This window comes from Falco naumanni, chromosome 7 (assembly GCF_017639655.2).
Source record: "Falco naumanni isolate bFalNau1 chromosome 7, bFalNau1.pat, whole genome shotgun sequence".
NCBI lineage: Eukaryota > Metazoa > Chordata > Aves > Falconiformes > Falconidae > Falco > Falco naumanni.
This window is the reverse complement of record NC_054060.1, coordinates 41,080,049-41,099,982: the sequence shown is the minus strand read 5'-3', so window position 1 is coordinate 41,099,982 and position 19,934 is coordinate 41,080,049. Positions and strand designations below refer to the sequence as shown.

General features: G+C 39.1%; 1 protein-coding gene across 1 annotated transcript in view; it reads right to left on the bottom strand.

Moving 5' to 3' along the window:
* The window catches only part of LOC121091108 (serpin A3-5-like), a 28,667-nt gene extending 9,321 nt beyond the window's left edge, over positions 1 to 19,346 (bottom strand). The window contains exons 1-4 of the mRNA XM_040600334.1: positions 18,833 to 19,346; positions 15,102 to 15,372; positions 12,104 to 12,251; positions 10,823 to 10,945 (exon numbers count right to left, since the gene is read on the bottom strand). Of these exons, the coding sequence (XP_040456268.1) occupies positions 10,823 to 10,945; positions 12,104 to 12,251; positions 15,102 to 15,372; positions 18,833 to 19,346 (1,056 nt within the window). The remainder of the gene's footprint in view (positions 1 to 10,822; positions 10,946 to 12,103; positions 12,252 to 15,101; positions 15,373 to 18,832) is intronic.
* Positions 19,347 to 19,934: the final 588 nt, after the last annotated feature.

The following is a 19,934-nucleotide window of genomic DNA, read 5'->3' as shown; positions in this document are numbered from 1 at the left end:
GATGACAACAGAACCATTCAACTTGCCCTGTGTTTTTGTTATTCTTCTACACCTCTAGGTCAGGAAATGATAGTTTTCATGTCAGCTTAGCAGCTATAATAGCTGTTCTGGGACTATGGTTCACAGATACACAGGTTACTTCAAATATAGAAAAATATTTATCCCTATAGATCTATTATATCATAAGTAACACAAAGATTTGTAAGTGTGAAGTATGTTGACCACAAATATATGGACATAGCAGCAATATGATGGAAATGGAGTGTGGGATTAGAAAGGAAATGGACATTGCCTTCCCCTCCCTTCCATCCTGATAGTTTTGAGTTATTTAATAGTCCTTGGGAAGGATCAGGCAGTTCAAAGTGCAGGGAAAATTGTTAAGATTGAAGATGTATGCATGTCTGGTAACTATGGTTCTTCTAGTCTGGATGAGGTATATAATGAAGAAAAAAGCCCAATCTGCAAGCAGTGCTCATGCCATGCTTTTAATACTTCTTGGAGAATCTCCTCCACTGTCCTGCCAGAAAGGCAAAATTCATTAGTTTAGAAAGGCAATGTGAGATGGGGATGAAATAGCCTGTATATAGTGACAGAAACAATCATGAGGAAAGGGAAGCTCTGCTCACAGAACTGTGGGGTTTTTTTTCATTTGAATTAGCATCACTAATACTATGTATAAACTAAGTAGAGAACAGGGACTAGAATTAAAAAAAAAAAAAGACTATACCAATGGCAACGACCAATACTTAATACTCATCACCATTTTTCAGTTGAAAATCAATACCAGTTACAAACTACCTACTAAAATGTAGGAGGTGAGTTACATGTATGGTGCACATACATGGTAACAGCTAAACCTCCTACTGCTGCTTCAGAAGTGTGCAGGTTGGCCGATATGACATAGAACCTACAGCAGACTTGAGCCCTCCTGAAAACGGGACAGGAGAGCAGTCCGTTGCTCTAACATTAGAAACCTTTATTTAGACCCCAGAATCTTTCAAAAGAATGCTTGTTATTCATTATTTCTTCATGTAACAGCTTCACCAATGGGGTTTCTTTTCAGCTATAAGTGTTTATATATATATATATATATATATTAGTATAAATACTAATATAGTAAAAAATAGCTGAGACTTTCACATCTGAATGATTTCCAGGGGAGGTCTTCTGAAAGAATAATATGCATTTTGTTTTCTTTTCCTTATAACCCCCAAAACAGTTGACAAAATAGCCATGTTGCAATCTTATTGACTACAAAGATCTCCAAGAATATTTCCCATTGCCCAAATACTGTTCAGGATACTGGAATGGCTTCAGGATGGGATAGACTGCCTGGTGAGTTGAAAATTCAGGGTAGGTTGCCAGCTCTGTTGAACAGCTCAGCTTTGACCTTTGGAACATCACTAACACTGTCTGATGAGCTTCAGTTTTCTCATCTGTAAGATAAAAATAACACATTGAACTTGCTTATTGAGATAAGATGATGTGAAAATTAAAAGTTACTTTCAATGGCCTTGAGCATCATTTCAGTTCTTCACTGAGTTTAATGAAGATAGGATCATTTTCTATCAGTTTGATACCATGGCATTCTTTGGTAACAGTGTCACACAATTTAAAAGGCTGTGGTCTGCAGGATGCAGCTTTATACAGCTGCAGAGTGAAATTGGAAATGTTCCTCAGTTGCAAGCTTCCACAAAAAGTCCTCTGGACTTTACAGAAAATGGCTTCTTTCCTGGTGGGTTTAGCACTTGCATCCATGAGATGCTAGCTACCTAGGTACATTACAACATGGGGAGAGGTGATTAAGCACACATAAACTGCAAGTATTAATAATCTGCATGCATCACACGACACTGCCCAAGACAACCCTTTTACCAGGCTTTCTTCTTTCATGACTAGAAAACGCAAATATCTGTTGCCATCACCTACAACACAAGAGTGTTGCACAGGGAAGTAGAGAAGGATAAGATCACTGTGCTTACTAAGAAGTTTTTTTCACCTTCCATTTTCACCAAAGCACCACACCAGCAGGGATCATTCCACCTGAACCTTTTCATCTACTGCCAGTCCAGTGTTGTGGAGTATTTACCTATGGTAAGGCTCCTGAATCCCGCTGTGGCTGTTTGAACAATGAGAGAAAAGATGATCATCCTCAGTGGACAGCTATAAGCAAACAGGAAGCTAAGCTTATACAAAGTGAACCTGTGACTGAGCTGGGAAGGGAAGCAGAAACTCCCAAGCCCCAGCCCAATGCTCTCTAACGACTGGCCCATCCTTCTTTCCTAATAATGTTCTTGCGTTAAAGAAAGAAAGAAATTAATCAATTAATTATGGGTTTCCAACAGCAATATAGTACTTAAAATTGTAATAAATGTGTGTCTATACAACGTGAAAATATAGTTAACAAGAACCATCCCAATGAGTAATTCAAGACTTAAGCAACTAACATTATTTTGAAAGCCTTCATTAAAAAGTTCTTCTTCACCATCCCATTGGTCCACTGACCCTGCTATCTGGGACCATCTCATCTGAATTGCTTCCTTTACCTCCTCTGTACTCCTGAGTGATACTGAATCGAGTACCTACCTTTAATCACGCAGCTGATCAAGCAAGGCTGATCAAAGTGGATAGAAGTAAACAGTAATGACATTATTCTGTGACTCAGAAGCTCAGCTGCCCAAGCACACAATATGGATTTTGGCTAATGCTCAAAGAAAGGACCCAGAAAGTGGTCCTGCAAACCACAGAGGCAATTTGCCTTGTTTATTACTCCATGTCAGTCTCTATTCATACAGTACTGCTCTGTTGAAAACAAGGATATGAACACAGGAGTCCACCAGGGAACAAACACAGAAGAAGGCAGGTTTCAATTTTATTTTGGATGGATATAGCATAGATTTGTTCTGGCCAGTGTTTTTAACTATGTTGGGAGAAGATTTAGGCAAACACCACATAGCTTTTAAAAGTCATACTCTAGATCAATATGCAGACAAGTAAAAAACCCATTTTTTCATGTAATCAACCACTACACAAGCATCTCAAATTTGTTAATTTTAACAGAAAACCGTTGTAATTGTGACTCTTTCGGTACAGATCAAACCTTCCCTATCTCAAACTAGTTAATACCCTGTCTAGTGCTGGCTCCTACATACTGATATCTGCTCCGACATTCTTTTTCTTCCTTTCTTCACATCACCCACAGTCACTTGCAGACCACTCACATCTCCTTGGCACACCACCATGCCCTGGCACCCCTTGCTCCCTCCATCAGCTTGGAGAGCAATGGCCAACAGAGCCTTTTGAAGAATCATGGAGGGAGGCATTCCCAAAGAAGTCACAGCAAGATCCTTCATTAAGAGTCAACCTTTGGGGATCAGGGAAAACCCAGACTGATTTTCACAGAATACCCAGGTGTCTTCTTCCATAGGGCAGCAGAACATTATGGCACTCCTAAGGGTCAGCAAGAATGGGTCTCAGCTGTAGAGAGCAGAAAGGTTAATCAGGTCACAAGAACTTCTAGGTGACGGTGTCCTGCTCTCATGTTCATTGATCAGCCAGTGAGAGTACTTTTTTTTTACCTTGATGATGCAATGTTTTTAAATTAATGCCTTTGGTAGAACTTAGGTGGGTGGGGATTATGAAAACCAGTTTGAACTGGTCTCCAGCCTTTGTGAATGCTCCAGCTCTCATACTAATGATGATTGTATTAATCTCTTAACAAACACATTTGTTTTTCTAATTCGCCTCCACACTCATAATTACTATAACTCCGAACCCAACACCCAATATTACAGCACAGATGACACTTAGCACCCCCTGCTCTTCGCAGATCTCTGAACTACTGGGGTCCCTCCTGAGGTAACTTGTGAAGCACAATGACTGGGATCTCCTCACCAGAAACAGAATCCTGCAAGACAGGACTGAGCCTAAGAGGATTCATTGTCTCCAAAGGAGGAATTTTTTTACCAGCACTTTCTAGACACGTTTTCCTTCATAGTTTACTGTAAAAACAGTATTTCTACTACTGCTCCATGGGAACTCAGTGCACAGCTAAAGCTGAGAAGTCCATAAATCCTTTGAGCTAGAGATCCCTGCTTCATCATTGATGGTAGTAGGCTTATAACTGAGCTACAGCTTCAGTGCTGCATTACTTACAAACTACTTCACAAATGTTCAACTTTTTTCTACATCTGACAAACCTGCCTGGATTATGCAAGTACTCAGACTCTTCCTGTAGCCTTTATTGTCCGCTTCAAAAATCTTTTCTCAGAAAAAATTCTTGGAAGTTCTCTGAGGGAGCAATTTCATTGTAAGAAAGCAGAGTCAGAGAAATCAGAACATTTAAATAAATATGTTGGCTTTGTCAACATTTTCAAACAGAAATTATGAAAATATTCCACAGTAACTTTTATTTTATAAGATATTATCAAGTGATAAACTTTTCTACTGTTTACCAAAGAAATGGAAGAACATTTCAAAACCTTTTTCAGGAAAATTGTTGAGATTTTAAATTTTTGTGACAGCTTTGGAAAATTTAACATCTTAAAATTTCTCTTGGGAGACAAATTGAATGTGAGGATAACACCAATATAGGGCTATGGACATTATCTAAAGGCTATTGTAGGAAAAGACTGACTGGAAAGAAAGTAGTTGTTTACAATAAATTTAAATCAAGCACTTATTTCTTCAACTCAGGATGGATAAAACTTCTGCATCAGTTGTAGGGGACCTGAACAATGAGGAAATTATTTTGCCACTCACAGTTTTATTTATTCTCATTTGCATTTTTTCATTAATTAAAAATAGATTTGTCATATACTGTAAGGTCATAGATGTAGAGGAAAAATAGTTTGGAACCTACAGCTAATTCACATTAGAAAAAAAAAATTAAACAAGGAATCTAATAGGAAAAACAAGCTGGCAATGAGATATTCCCCTTAAAAGCTATACATATATATATACATCTGATAGAGAAACAGAAGAACAAAACCCAGAGACATTAATTAAGAGATATGGTAGATCTAGTCTGTCTTTGTGAACGTACATTGGTACATAGCAAGGCATTCATGTGATTGAATGTAAAAAGTATGATCAATGACTGTGAAAAGACCAAAACTGCAAATAAGCTTACAAACATAAATTCACCTATTTCAATCATTCGAAGAAGTGATAACAGACCCTTGTAAAGTACCCAGAAAACCCCTCTTCTTTGTTTATAATGACTGCTCCTAAACTCCTGAGTCATATGTCAGTTTTGATTTTTAGTTATTTCCCACTGAATCACTGAGTTGATAGAGATGATGGTACTAACAGAGGAAATGAAAATGCTCTTAACTGCCAGACCTGTACTGTTGTCTTAAACACCCTTGGGCACAGGAAAAGGAAATAAACACTTAGCCTTTGGCTCTGAGTTGAGCCTATAGATACACAGTGTATGTACAGATAACATCCTAGAAGCCATAAGGAATGTCCATCCTTAGCTTAGACTGAAGGCTCACGTAGTTCAGTGTCCAGTGCTGCAATAGTATACACAGTGTGGGCATACCATGGCACAGGGGCACACTGACATTTCCATCTCTTCCTTTCTTTAGATCTCCCACTGTTTGGTTTCCTTTTTCACCAGCACTGAGCATGGAAATGACATACTCAGTGGCCTATCCAGCATCACTGCAAAATTTCTGGGTGGCAATGCCTGTCTCGAGATCACATCATACATAAAATAAGAGCTTCTTTCTTTGTATTCTTAGCTTTGGATTTCTTGGCAGTGGTTCTCCAGACACAGAGTACCCTGAGATCCTTACCCGTGAACAAGGTGGAACCACCAAGAAAATATGTCACCTCACAGTTCATTAAAGTCCCACTCTAACTTCTATGAATAAAACATGCCTGAACATACTGCTTACAAAAAGATCTTCCCTCTCTACTAGCCTAAGGGTTTTTTGAGATACTTTGTTATCTTTTCTCTGAACTATGTGACATACCTCAATCAAACCATTGTAATGGACATGTATCAACTCTTCCAAATAATCCTTTCGTAAAGGATTCTGGCTACTGCTGTAAAATACAGTAAAAATGTTTCTATAAATACATTAACAACAAAATGAGGGCTAAGGAGAATCTCTATCCATTAAGGAGAAGGATGAGGTACTTGATGTCTGCTTTGCCTCTGTCTTTAATAGTAAAACCAGTTGTTTTAAGAGTAAATCTTGGCCCCCTGAACTGGCAGACAGGAACAAGGAGCACAACGAAGCCCCCACAGTCCAAGGGGAAATGGCCAGCAGCCCGCTACACCACTTAGACACACACAAGTCTATGGGGGCAGATGGGATCCAGCAGGGGACTGAGGCAGCTGGTGGAAGCTCTCACCAAGACACTGTCAATCATTTACCAGCAGCCCTGGCTAACCAGGGAGGTCCCAGCAGGTGGGAGCTTAGCCAACGGGATGCCCATCTACAAGAAGGGCAGGAAGGAGGATCCGGGGAACTACAGGCCTGTCAGCCTGACCTGGGTGCCAGGGAAGGTTATGGAGAAGATCAGCCTGAGTGCCATCACATGGCATGTACAGGAGACAACCAGGTGATCAGGCCCAGTCAGCATGGGTTTATGAAAGGCAGGTCCTGCTTGACTAACCTGATCTCCTCCTATGACAAGGTGACCCGCTTAGTGGATGGGGGAAAGGCTGTGGACATTGTCTACCTGGACCTTAGGAAAGCCTTTGACACCATTTTTCATAGCACTCTCCTGGAGAAACTGGCTGCTCACTGCTTGGAGAGGCGTAATTTTTGCTGAGTAGAAACCTGGCTGGATGGCCAGGTCCAGAGAGTGGTGGTGAATGGAGTTACATCCAGCTGGCGGCCGGTCACAAGCGGTGTTCCCCAGGGCTCAGTACTGGGGCCAGTCCTGTTTAGCATCTTTATTAACCATCTGGACAAGGGTATCAAGTGCACTCTCAGTAAGTTTGCAGAAGACACCAAGTTGGGTGGGAGACTTGATCAGCTGGAGGGCAGGCAGGCTCTGCAGGGGGATCTGGACAGGCTGGACCCCTGGGCCAAGGCCAGTTGTATAAGGTTCAGCAAGGCTCCGTGACGGGTCCTGCAGGTGGGTCACAGCAGCCCCACACAGTGCTACAGACCTGGGGAAGAGCAGCTGGAGAGCTGCCTGGTGGAAAAGGGCCTGGGGGTGCTGGTTGACAGCCAGCTGAACGCAAGCCAGCAGTGTGCCCAAGTGGCCAAGAAGGCCAACAGCATCCTGGCTTCTATCAAAGATATCAGCGTGGCCAGCAGGACCAGGGCAGTGATCGTCCCCCTGTGCTCGACACTGGTGAGGCTGTGCCTAGAGTCCTGTGTCCAGTTTTGGGCCCCTCACTACAACAAAGACCTTGAGGTGCTGGAACGTGTCCAGAGGAGGGCAACAAATGTTGTGAAGGGTCTAGAGAAAGTCTTACAAGGAGCAGCTGAGGGAACTGGGGCCATTTAGCCCAGAGAAAAAGAGGCTCAGGGGAGACCTTATCATTCTCTATAGCTCCCTGCAAGAAGGTTGTAGTGAGATGGGTATTGTTCTGCTCTCCAGAGTAACAAGCGATAGGACAAGAGGAAGTATCCTTAAGTTGCTCCAGGGAAGATTTATATTGAATAAGAGGAAAAAATTCTTCACCAAAAGGGTTGTCAAGCACTGGAGCAGGCTGCCCAGGGAAGCAGTTGAGTCACCATCCCTGGAGGTATTTAAAAGAGGTGTAGATGTGGCACTTAGGGGCGTGGTTTAGTGGTGGACTTGGCAGTGTTAGGTTAATGGTTGGACACCGATGATCTTAAAGATCTTTTCCAACTTAAACCCTTCTAGGAAAGTTGTGTTAGTTCTTTAATATTTTGTCATACTTACCCACAACTACAAAATCTACAGTTTCCAAAATGCCAAAGTTGGACTAACTCTTCTGCAATTCAGTGCAATGCTCACGTTCATCTTATTCTAAAAACTTATATCACATTTGTCACTTATTATTCTGGTACAGAGACCAATCTAACTGATGCGTCACAGTAGAAGGCTTAACATTTTTCTTCCTAAGACAGCTACAAGCTCTTGCATGCGTACTAAACAGTCCTGGCAATTTGTTGTTACTTGCTTTTTGACTTTTTTTATTCTAAAAAATATTTCATTGTTAGTTCAACTTGAAATAGTTGCTCAGGCCCAGCCACTGCAAAGGAAGTTCATGTGCAATGAATTGAGATTCTGTTTTGCTGGTAGCCCCCCTTGAGCACTTCTACACTTTGAACATCTACTGTCCCCTCAGGGTCTCTGGCAGGTTTCTGATATCTTTGAATAAGAATGCATTATTACATACTGTGACTTCTACAAGTTGTTTTTTCCTGAAATTTGTCCTTTTCTTTTCTTATTACAGTTTTAGATTTAAGGTTAGGGGGTTGTTCTTTTAGGCAGAGGACATTCTCTGGTTTGATCATGATTTTCATTTTCTGAAGTTTTTCCTCATAATTCTAATAGAATTTGCTGTGTAAATATGTAATTATTTTTTTTTCCTTCTTAAGTTAGGTTTTTTGGATTTACGTCCAAATTCATTGCTATAAATTTTTACAGGAAAGCAAGCTGCAAGATCTGGTTATGTCAGAAAACTGTCACCTAGCAAGATCTGAAGTGCCTCTAGATCAACATAAAATACAAAGATAGGTAAGATCCTGTAGAGGCTGACTCTCTGTCAAGGTTTGCTATGGATCCAGAGATGTAAAGACAAATGAAAACAAATGGAGTACATCTAGTTTTCATTTTGGGAAATACTAAATTTATTCTTCCTTATTGCCCTTGATTGCCACATGGATGAGTTTTTCTTCACTATGATTTTAATCTGGAAGTGGGTTCCAGCACTCCTAAGAGCTTTTTTTTCCCGTCATAATCTATTAACAAAAGAGTATGATCTAGATGGCCTGTATTTTGTTTATAGAATAACAGGAACCACAAGTCAAAACGCATACCAAGACTGGTAACATAGCTATTAGAGGGAGTCAGGAGAGAGCTTTTTAGAAGGTAAATGAGACATACACATGAAGCTACAGAATCGATACAGTAGAAGCAGCATGCTTTCTATAGCCTTTGAAAGAAACACCTCTGCATCAAAGAAATGCCTCACCTTCCCAAAAAGTAGGTTATCTCTGCTAGGAGAACTATGTGAACAGAGTTTCACTGCTCAGGCCAAAGACAGAGGGCTTTCTGAAGCTCATTAGTGGCATTACTGTGCTGATGTAATATTAATAACTGTTGACACCAGTCAAAAAAATCTGCTTGAACCATACTTAAGTCATAACTCTGAATTAAAGAAATAAAATAGCAGAATTAGAAACTTTTTAATGTCATGTTTATTCATTGTTGTTCTACTGTAGTACATTTGTCTGCATATTTCAAGGCTGTACAAAGACTGGTGTTAATGCTTAATACCTATTAATAGACTAACCCATTTTAGTCAATGATTTGCCCCTCCTGCAACCAGAGATCAGATATATACCATGAAAATGAGCAATGAAATAAAATAATGATAGACGTTATGAAAAATTGAAGAAAAAAACAGATAGGAAAGAAAACAAGAAAAAATAAATAAGTATGTGCATTATGAATGTTTCTTTTAGTATCGTGTATCTTACTAGTGAAAAAAGTTCATTATAATATTGTGGCTATACTAATCATGAAGCGGATGAGAAAAAGAGTACCAATGTTGTGTTACTGGACAGTCTGGGAACAGAAGGAGATATGTCAAGAGACACAGTAAGTGTCACTGTTGGGGTATAGGTGTTACTAGTAGGGTGCTTGATCCTACAAACAATACTGGAATGGTGCTTACTACCATGGGTAATCTCCCAGGGCCACACAGCAATGGTACATGCACTGGCACCATGTGGAGATGGCTTGTGTTTCCTGCTGCTTGGGGGCTTCTAGAAGCTGGGTTAGGTGCAGGCATAGGCTAGAAGAAGTCTTCTGGGTGCTCTGAGCTGTATATCTGATTCACAAAGTTTGGCTCCAGGGCACTGAACTGCAGAGATCTGATCTACCTCTTCTTTTCTTAGACACAATTCTTAGACCTTCTAACGTTTGCCCTGGAACGAGTCTGAACTACAAACTCTCACAAAAACAAAACAAACAAAAAAAATAGTGGGCAGGCCAGTATATATCTGCGGGGGAAAAACACACCTTCTTTGTGACCCCTTTGCAGCAGCCTAGCTGGGACGACAGCTGAAAGTCAAAATTGTAATAGACTCACTGGACAACAATGGTACTATGCAAGGTAGTAAGCATTATGCATGTTAAGATCTATGCTAGATATGAATTTCATGTTGGTAGGAAAATGGGCACAAGTAGTAAAGTGCCATAACTTGTACCCATTTGCTAGTCAATGTAAAAAAAAGGGTGAGAAGGCAGCTGTGAGGGAAGAAGCAGGCTTATACAACCCTCTCCACCCACATGCTACTCATCTTCCCTGCTACAAGATGTATCTATGCTGTCAGTATCACACAGGCTGATTTTGTCCCAGATCTAATGACAGTTCTGCCTGCATGCAACCTTCTAAAAAAAAAAAATTAAAAAAAAAAAAACAAGGCCCAAACAAATATGCATCTATGGCAACTTAAATCGATGAAGAGTTTCATCTACAAAAACCAGTGAATAACATCAGTTAAGAGGTGAAGAGCCCTCTATAGCTATGCCATACTCATCAGGTCAAACACTTGGTGATCACCGCCTACCTAATACGTGTATCAACTTAGTCTTTTTTCAGAGGGTTCACAATTTTTCCCATGAAGAGTATATTGTTCTCCATAGTTATGACCATTAGGAAGGGCCTGTTGAATACAATGGTAGCTGGAACAGACATAGGCACTATTTCCATGCCTGTGGCAGCTGCTGCTTCGGTGCCAGTCTCATCCACCTTTACTACAGCCTTATGAATAGCCTGTAAAGAAATAGACATGTTACAAGTCAAGGGGGTACAAAATGTGTCACCTAAATAAGAACTTGAGCTAAAAGTGCCTGAAGAAGTTCTTGTAAGAAACAAGCATCAGATGGACAGATGTGAGTCCACTGCACAAAGACAGCAAAATTGTGGAAAAAAAGCAGCAAGCTACACACGGCATAGCTTTCCTAGCCCCAAAGATGAAACATTCATCCCCAGTGGAGGAGCATGTCCCTACTAGCAAAAACATTTGTTTTGTTTCTTTGCTCATTCCCTGATCCCACTTGTGCAGATCTGTGGAGCTAGGTTAAAGGTTAAGAGAGCAAGATCATATTTAACCGTCTATTAAAATTCCATATAGTTGAAGAATTAACATTCTGATTAGCATATTGAAGTTATGTTTTCCATGTTCTTTAATGTCTTGGGAAAAATGTGAGCAAAGGACAAGAAATGGAGGGCTAGAGCAGAGAAAGATGTAAGTTTTACCTTGCAAAATCAAGACATTCACAGACCCTAACTGGCTCACTTCCATCTGAGGTCATGAGGGCAGTTGGTTTTGTCCATATCAGGCAATGAAATTTGCACTGATCGTCAGCTTTAAACTCTGGGTTTATTAAAGTATGACTTATCTGTAGCTTGTAGTAGTGCCTGGGCCTGGCACTAATGAGAGTCATTGCTCATAGACTTGAAGCCAAACATTTTTAATAACTGCATTTTCCTTTCCTCCAAACAGTTTAAAAGCAAGCAGCATTTGTCCTCTCCCCTCCCCTCCATAAAACAGCAGCAGTGATACATCCTACAGCTTCCTACTTGCCCACAGGCTGGCTGAAGAAGGTAAACACAAATGGAAACAACAGTGTAATGACTGTAACAACACGCTGCAGGAGGGTACCAAGCTGTGGATTTGATCATGTCTGTTTTATAAGTTTGCCCCACGCTGATCAGAAAAGCCTCCTAGATTAAAAAGTTGTAGGCTTGTAACCTGCTCCAACCCAATTGCACTGACAGCACAAGTAACATGGGCAAAATACTCTCTATACCAAAAGCCACCTTTTCATGTGAAGCAAAGCTTCTTTACATGAGTTTTGATCATGAATAGATGTAAAAGTGATGTATCAGTAACCATGGACCCAGAAAGCAAAAAGCAGTTTGACTTACCTGGGAAATTCTGTGCTGGGGCTGCCCAGTGATCCCAGACAGGTCAGCCTTATCAGTGAATACATCCATGATGCCCATTTTATATAAAATATCCTTTAGATTGTATGTCCCATAAAGAGTGAATTTTGGAAGATATAAATTTGCTGAGCTGCCAGAAAAGAAGTGCAAGAATGTGGTGAAACTTTTGATCAGTATAACACAGACTCCCGAGAGACAAACTCATTTTGCTTTCTCCCCAAAGACATTTTGCTTGCAGGCTCTCCCTAGCCTACATGAGAGATGTATAATGAAAAGAAAAGAAGGTTTATAACAATGTTAGAAGTCTGGTTGACAGGATAAGGTTGTAGGTTGCTGCCTCACAGTCTGCAGTAAGCCAACATGTGAACAGTGAGGTTGACCCAGTAATCATTCAGCACAACAGTGCAGCTGTACCTCCCTAATGATCTTCATCTGACATTTTCAGAACTTAGTGATAGTTTGTGCGTTCTGCTGGAAGCACCTTCATCATTCCCCATTACTGAAGATGCAGAGGATTCACCTCGTGACAAAGTGATTCTTTTAGGTATCTCAGGCTGGACACAAAAAAAAAATCCAACACATCCAAGTTCACTGGTTACTTTTAGGAGGAATAAAATAAAATTAAATAAATAAATAAATAAATAATGATAATAAAAGGCTATCCTTGTGTGTTTGTCATATAAATCAGGACAGAGCAAACAAAGAGATACACCAAAGGAGCAGGACAATATGTGGTGGTGATTGTATGGGTAACAAAGTAAAAAACAAAAGCATAAGAATATAGTTAGTCAATAGATAAACCTTTTTCTATGTCAAGTCCGATGTCTGATTTATTAAATTTTTTTGAAAGTGACTAGTTTGCTGCTTTCTATAAATTAATCAAAGCGCTCTATTTCTGACTCATTTCTTCCTTGTTCTTTCAGGATCTAACAATTCCTTTTCAAAGGTTAAAACCAACATTTACAGCTAGAAGCAATACAATGAGACAGAGGTTAGTGATAACGCTGACAGTCAGTCCTGTTTTCTGATGAGAAACTAGGACAGCCGTTCAGGGTTCCAGGTCAGGTAGACAGGAGCACTTATTGAAGCTGGCCAAAAAGCAAGTCATCCAGTGGACAAGTGGGAAGGAAATGGCCCATACCTCCAGCATAGCACAGCGTCAAATACCAAATCTGGCTGGTACCCAAAAATGAGAGTGCTAGCGGATTGATAACAGGTTGCTGATCTCTTCTGCCTAATTCCTGACTGTGCTGATTACTGTGTCGAGTGAGGATGCACAGATCATTGAATCGTCTCTCTTACTATTACATAAACTCATCCACAAGCCCCCACTTGCTTTCAGCATTCAGGAAAGGGAAAGACAGGCACACAACACCAATGCAACAAGGCAGGAAGCACTGGAATACTCTTTTCAGAAGAGAAAGTGATGTTTTCTCCACCATTCAGCCATTAAATAGATCTCAGCTGCCTGTACTGGCAACGTTTCAGCGTGATCCCCAGTTCAGCAGCCAACAGTAATGAAAAAATGTTCCTCACGATGCTTCTGCAACTTGTGTCACCATCAGCTTGCAGAGAAACTGGGACAAACATAGCTTGCCCACAGCTCTTAAGGCAATCCATATCCTACACCAAACCCATTTAAGACCTCCCAGAGACTCCAGAGAACAAAGAAAATCAGTTGCTTTGAAAACCAGAAGAAAAAGGAGGAGCTGTTATTAGTTTGCAGGAAAGAACTTCCCTGATGAAAAACAAGAAGCTGCTTGAAGCAAGCTCATCTTTGACAGTGATGCCTTTTTATGTTATAAGATTTACCTCTCCCATTCGTGGCTTTTATGTAGATTATTCCATTTTTAGGAGGGGGGAGAAGATGGAGAGAGGAAATATAAACCCTTCCATTGTATTTATGTCTTTCTTGCTGATTTTAAAGGCAATTGTGTTTCTTTGACAAAAATGGTTCATAAGAATCTTGATTCACCATCTTAGTTGTCCTACAGTGATTTTAGATACAAACCACATAGCTTCTCCCAGAAGTTTCAAACCCCTGAAGGTGTACAGAGAATGACAAACCTTTTTGTCTTTTTTTAAATGAAAAAAAAAAGAGATTATTTTGATAAAATTTAAGTGAATCAGAGTTAAGAGCATAACACTGGGTTTGGTTTTCTGTAATAAGATGTAATTTTTGCCTTGAGAATTTATGATCTAAAATACAGTTTTCAAATGGATGTGTGTGAAGGTCTCTAACATGACACATCAAATTCATGAATGAACACAAGGAGTTGATTCTGTAAACATTCTGTACCTATGCTTGTATACATATGTTGCCCCATCAAAGGCTACTACTACACATGATATTAAATGGAAGGAGTTTAAAATTGGTTTTAGAAAGAATATAACCTTTCTACCTTCTAGTCTCAATGTTACCTTGAAACAAGTGTAGTTTATTCCAATTTTGCCCTCTGAGTTCTCAGAGATCCTGAATATAGCGGCTCTGCAATGTGTCAGCAGCTCTATACCCTTACCATTGAGCTTTGTCCTCATAATTGCCAAATGAAAGTTGTTATTTTAGCCTTAAATGTGCAATTATTTGGAACTGTAATAGGCAGGAAGGAAGCAATAGACAAGAAAAAAGGCTGAAGGCAAGTGGTAGGAATTTTCTGATAAATAGAAGGCAGAAGATCTCAACCAAAAAAGTGAGAAGAGCTTATAAGACAGAAAACTCATGGCTAACGGTTGTTGAAGATGGGAAATAAAATGTGGAACCAGCAAAAGTCCTAAAGCTATGAAGGTTTTCACTTTGTGCAGCAGTGAATGTGAAAACACAGGGAGACCAGGGAGCCAGATTTCAACTTTGGTCAGTGGGAATTCTTCTGTTGATTGAAACAGAACTAAGAATAGTATCCCATTTTGTTTCATAGCCCAGAAGATTGAAACTGATTTGTCTCCTTGCCTGCCATCTGAATCAAGGACAGCAGAATTTTACCTTTTTGAGACTAATGTCCTCCACCTTGACATATGTTCACAAGACAATCTTTTCTCCAGCTTCTTCATTCTTCCTTGATCAGGCAGAATAAAAAATGCTGAAGCACCTCCTTTGTAATCCATTTGCACCACCGTGGAAGACAGCTGGTCATCATAGCCATGCTTGAATATGCCCATTCCAAACATCATAGGAACTTCAACAGCCTTGTTCCCGTTCACAAAGAATTTGTTCTTTTTAGTGTATTTTGGATCGAAAGGTTTTTCCCATTCAGCTTGAAATATAAGAGACAGAGTTACAGGATATTTTGAGGACATGAAACCATAGGACATATCACCATAGGATACATTCATGGATGACAGAAACTGGTACAGCTGGATCATCTTAAAAACAAAAACAGTTTGCAATGAGCTTACTGAATGCTCAGAATAATTCAATAGCAACACAGGGTAGGTAGAGCGTGATGTAAAAAACTTCTTCTTCCTATCTTACAGCAGGCTGCAATATTCTTCATTTAAATTAGATACCAGCTGTTCTAGTGTGCACTTTTCCTGCATGACAACAGCTTTAAGGAACCCATAAAGCCCTTATGATGCAGCCTTTAAATGAGAGCTCAGAAGAAGAAACATTCTCTCCTTTCCTCATTCTGACACCAAAACGGACTTGTGGAGTGATATGAGGGATGAATGCTCCAGAGAAATTAAGGATTCAGGTTACTTGCAAAGAGAAGGGGGTTATATCCCACTTTAGTTGACAGCAAATAAAATCGTGAAGAACTTAATTCTATCAGACTGCTGAGTTAAAAACCAAACCAAAAGAACAGCAACAGAAATCTTTTATACTGTCATGCTCACAATATCAGAGAGAAGCCTTTGGAAATTTAAGTAATAGTGAAACAAACTGTCTACATTGGAACTCTGCAAGATTCTTAACCACAGCATAGAGTAATTTCTAAGACAAATTCCAGCTATCCCCTTCCTCATCCATTTCAGAGTCTGAGCTGATTAAAAAAAAGGGGGAAAGCTGGGGGTGGGTTGGGGTGGTTTGGTTTTTTGGTTGGTTGGCTTGTTGTTTTTTTTTTTAAAGAAAGAGGTGTAGTAGATTTTTCTTTCTAGAACAAAACTAATTTTTTTATCAAATATAATGAGCAAAAGTAGAGCCACAATGCTAAGTGAAATAAGTGTCATCAAGAAAACCATAAAACAAGATGCAACGTCTTTTGACTTCTGATTTCTATTTGAATAATTATTGCTACGCAGCTTGGTACAAATGAAATAATTATTGTTTAATGTTACCATCATCTGTGAAATAGACATAAACAACACTTATTTAGCATTTGGAAAGTGTAAAATGAGACTTCGTGCATGTCTAGGGCTCTGAAAATATAAACTGGCAACTGCCAATACTGTGAAGATGGAAAAAGTGGCTACTCTTGTGTTTCTTCATTAACAGTGGCTTGTATCATCAGATATCTAATGGGCAGGACTTCTGCCTTGATATATTTAAAGGGGGGGAGAGGGAAATAGAATAATTACACAAGGCCTGAAGCACTCAAACAACTTTATCCAGTGCTTAACTCAGGGGAAAAAACCACTGATTTCAGAAAGAGCTTTGCTTGATTAAAAACTGAGTAGGATGTCAGGATTTAGCACACAGATTAGACAGAGATGATATTCACTAATCTTTTTCTCCTTTTTCAGAGGAACTTTCATTGTTGTGCTCTCCTTTCTCTTAGGAGACTACCCTCCTGTGATGACACCTTTCTCAAATGCTTCAGCGTGTTTGTGTGGAAAAATGAACCTCAAAGTATGATACTCTGTGGTGACCAGCTCGGCCAGGGCATGGTAAGGGACTGGAGTACTACAGTGGAATAGCATGCTCACTAGCTGAGAGCCAGGAAAATATCGCCAGAGTTTTGTCCTTAGGGAAGGACTTCTGTGCTATGCTACACCACAAAAAAGGTGGTCACCAGCACTGTGCAAGCAAGGTTGTAATACGCAGGGAGTGGACAAGAGTCTAGAAGTATAGACTAGTTAGAGAGGTACCTGAGATTTAGAGATCCTCTCCAGATTAATCCCAGCCTCTAGATCAATTAGCATTAACCTACTCTCAATTTCAAGATAAAAAATCCTTATTAGATTGCTATTAATGCTATTATTTTATCTATTTTCTTTAAATTTGAAGAGCTAGAACTGAATCTCCATCATCTTTACAGAAGCTGGGTAATTCTTTCAGTAATAAGAATGAACATCTATTTTTAGAACATGTGAAAGTTACCTGTAATACAAAGTTATCTTTGATAAAAGGTTTCTCCAGCTTTTGTCTCCATTGTGCTACTAAATTTATTGCTTCTTCTTCAAACACTTTCCAGTAAAGGAAAATCAACAGCTTTTTCCCTGTTTTGAAAGACATGCCTGATGCTAAGTAAAAGCCTATCTTGAAAACATTACTTGAGCTGAACAAGTATGTGTTCAAAAGAATTAAGAAACATCAGTCATCTGTATTCCAAACAACTCCATTTAGCTGTGACTAATTCTTCAGAGATTAACACAAGGAACAGAGACACAGATGAAAAGCAAAACAAAACAAAAATATGGTTTTGAATTACTTTCAGGGGAAGCCTCATATCAGGAAGGAGAGTAGAAGCATCCAAGTTAACTGTTTTAAAAGAGTATAATTTCTTTTAGAATAATAGCATTTCTAATACATCACACCTGTTTCAATTAAAAAGCTTAATGATATTTTTATCAGATAAATTACAGAATACTATTTTTCTGAGTAAAATTACTTTGGGTTTATAATATGATAAAATAAGTACAAGAGAGAAGGTTTGAAATAAGATGCAGTATCTGTTACTAAACCAGTGACTGAGTCTTACAGCCTTGCTTCTCTTCTTATTAGATCAGCAGTCTGAAAAGCTCTGGAAAGATAGGTAGACTGTATCTAAGCAGACTGCACAAGTTAATTAAAAGAAAAAAGCTTATTGTCATTAGGCTCGTATTTGATACTGGTGGGTCCATGTCTTCACTAGAAAATATTAGAATCTGCAATTATTTAAAAAAAAAAAATCAACAAAAAACAAAAAACAAACAACAACAACCACAAAAAACCCATTTGAAAACCTATGCCCCTAGACACATCAGGACTACAGCTATACTATCAGTAAAGGCATAGTTAGTGAAAAAAAAGGAGAACATGAGTGAAATTAAAGCTACTGTTACATGTTTAGCTTTGGATACATGAACATAGTAACAGCAAAACTATAGAGTAAAGGTATTTTCTTTTCAGTAAGATGCTAAGCTTTACTTTAACAGTGTTCTTTGAATTTAACTCTGAACTTGCTAAACAAGATAACAGCTGAAGTGAGTTTCAAATTCATTCCTAGTTAACAAAGCATTTAAGAAAGTGTTTAAATCCCTCTAGATTGTGTAGGACTAGGTATTTTACTGAATAGAGTTGCCTTCCTCAAAGTATATTTCACTTAATCTTCAGAAGGAAATAAATGTATATATTAAAAGAGATAGGAAAAATTGACATGAATTTTGCTAGCAATTGTTATCAGTGTCAAGCAGTACATAATTTCCAGTAGCTGTGTTTGTAATTGTGTGGGAATCAAAAGGAAAACAAGATATGAGTCCGTATGCAAAACCATATTGCAAAGAAAGGTGATGAAGTCCAAGACTGACCTGAGGAAATAATGTATGAAGTAGGAGAATATGATATGTGTATCTTACCATTAAAATAAATGTAGCTAATAAGGAGAATTTCAGTAAGTGGATCAAGGTTATTTATGAGGTCCTTGATTTTCCCATTGGTTCTTGCTGCTACATATTCGTTGATCTTTATCTGGGCTTGGTCAGCCCTCTTGAAGTTCATCGGATAAGCTTCTCCTTCATAGAAGTTTCTGAGATTACTTAAAAATTTGTCTTGTGGCTTCAGTCGGTCAAGCACAAACAGGACATTTCCCATATTCAGCTGTAACCCCTCATTCTTTCTGTTTACCATTTGAATGAGTTGACGATAACCTTCATGTATTTCATTTTCAGAAATCTCACGTGGGTTAAAGTTAAGGACCCTAAGAATCTGTGTCAGAGTGTCTGATCTGGCACCCAGAGTCAGCATGGCAAGGGCAGTAGAGATGCTCAAAGGAGAGAAGAAAATATTCCCACTGTTTTCACGAGAAGAAATCTCTTTGTAGAAACAACATGCAAACTGACAAACACTGTTTGCTACAGGTTGCAGTAGCATGTTTTGGTTTTCTTGGCCCCTTTGATTTTGGTTTCTTACACCTTGGCGATTAGGCTCATAGCAATAACTGTTGGAATTAATCCAAACAATTAAAAGCCACAGGAAAAACAACATCTTCATGTTTCTATAACTCTGTTAAAAAAAAAAAAAAAAAAAAAAAAAGAAGAAGAAGAAAAATTACATTTGGCTTACAAATATTTTTACCTTGTGCTTAGCAATAACTGTCTTCACTGTACAGAGTTGGCTTGGTATCAGTGATTCCAAGCCATTTAAATTTAGGGAGATCAGCTTTCTATTTCAAGGAAGCAGACTCTGGAAAATTGCTCAACCTACCAAAGAAGTTATGAAAGAATAAAAATTAAAGCCAAAGAGGGATGAAGTAATACCAAAGACGCCCTCATTAAGGTTAGGCTACAATTCCTTTCAAACTGTTTTGTTTCCAGCGTTCTGCTTTTAATGTGGCTTTAAGTGATAAAAAGCTGTAAGTCAAAAGTACAGGTCTACAGCCAGTCAAGGCTTGTCAGTTAAATTCAGCAAGATGAAAAATGAAAGCAGAAAAAAGGCACAATATACCTCCACTGTGAGAAT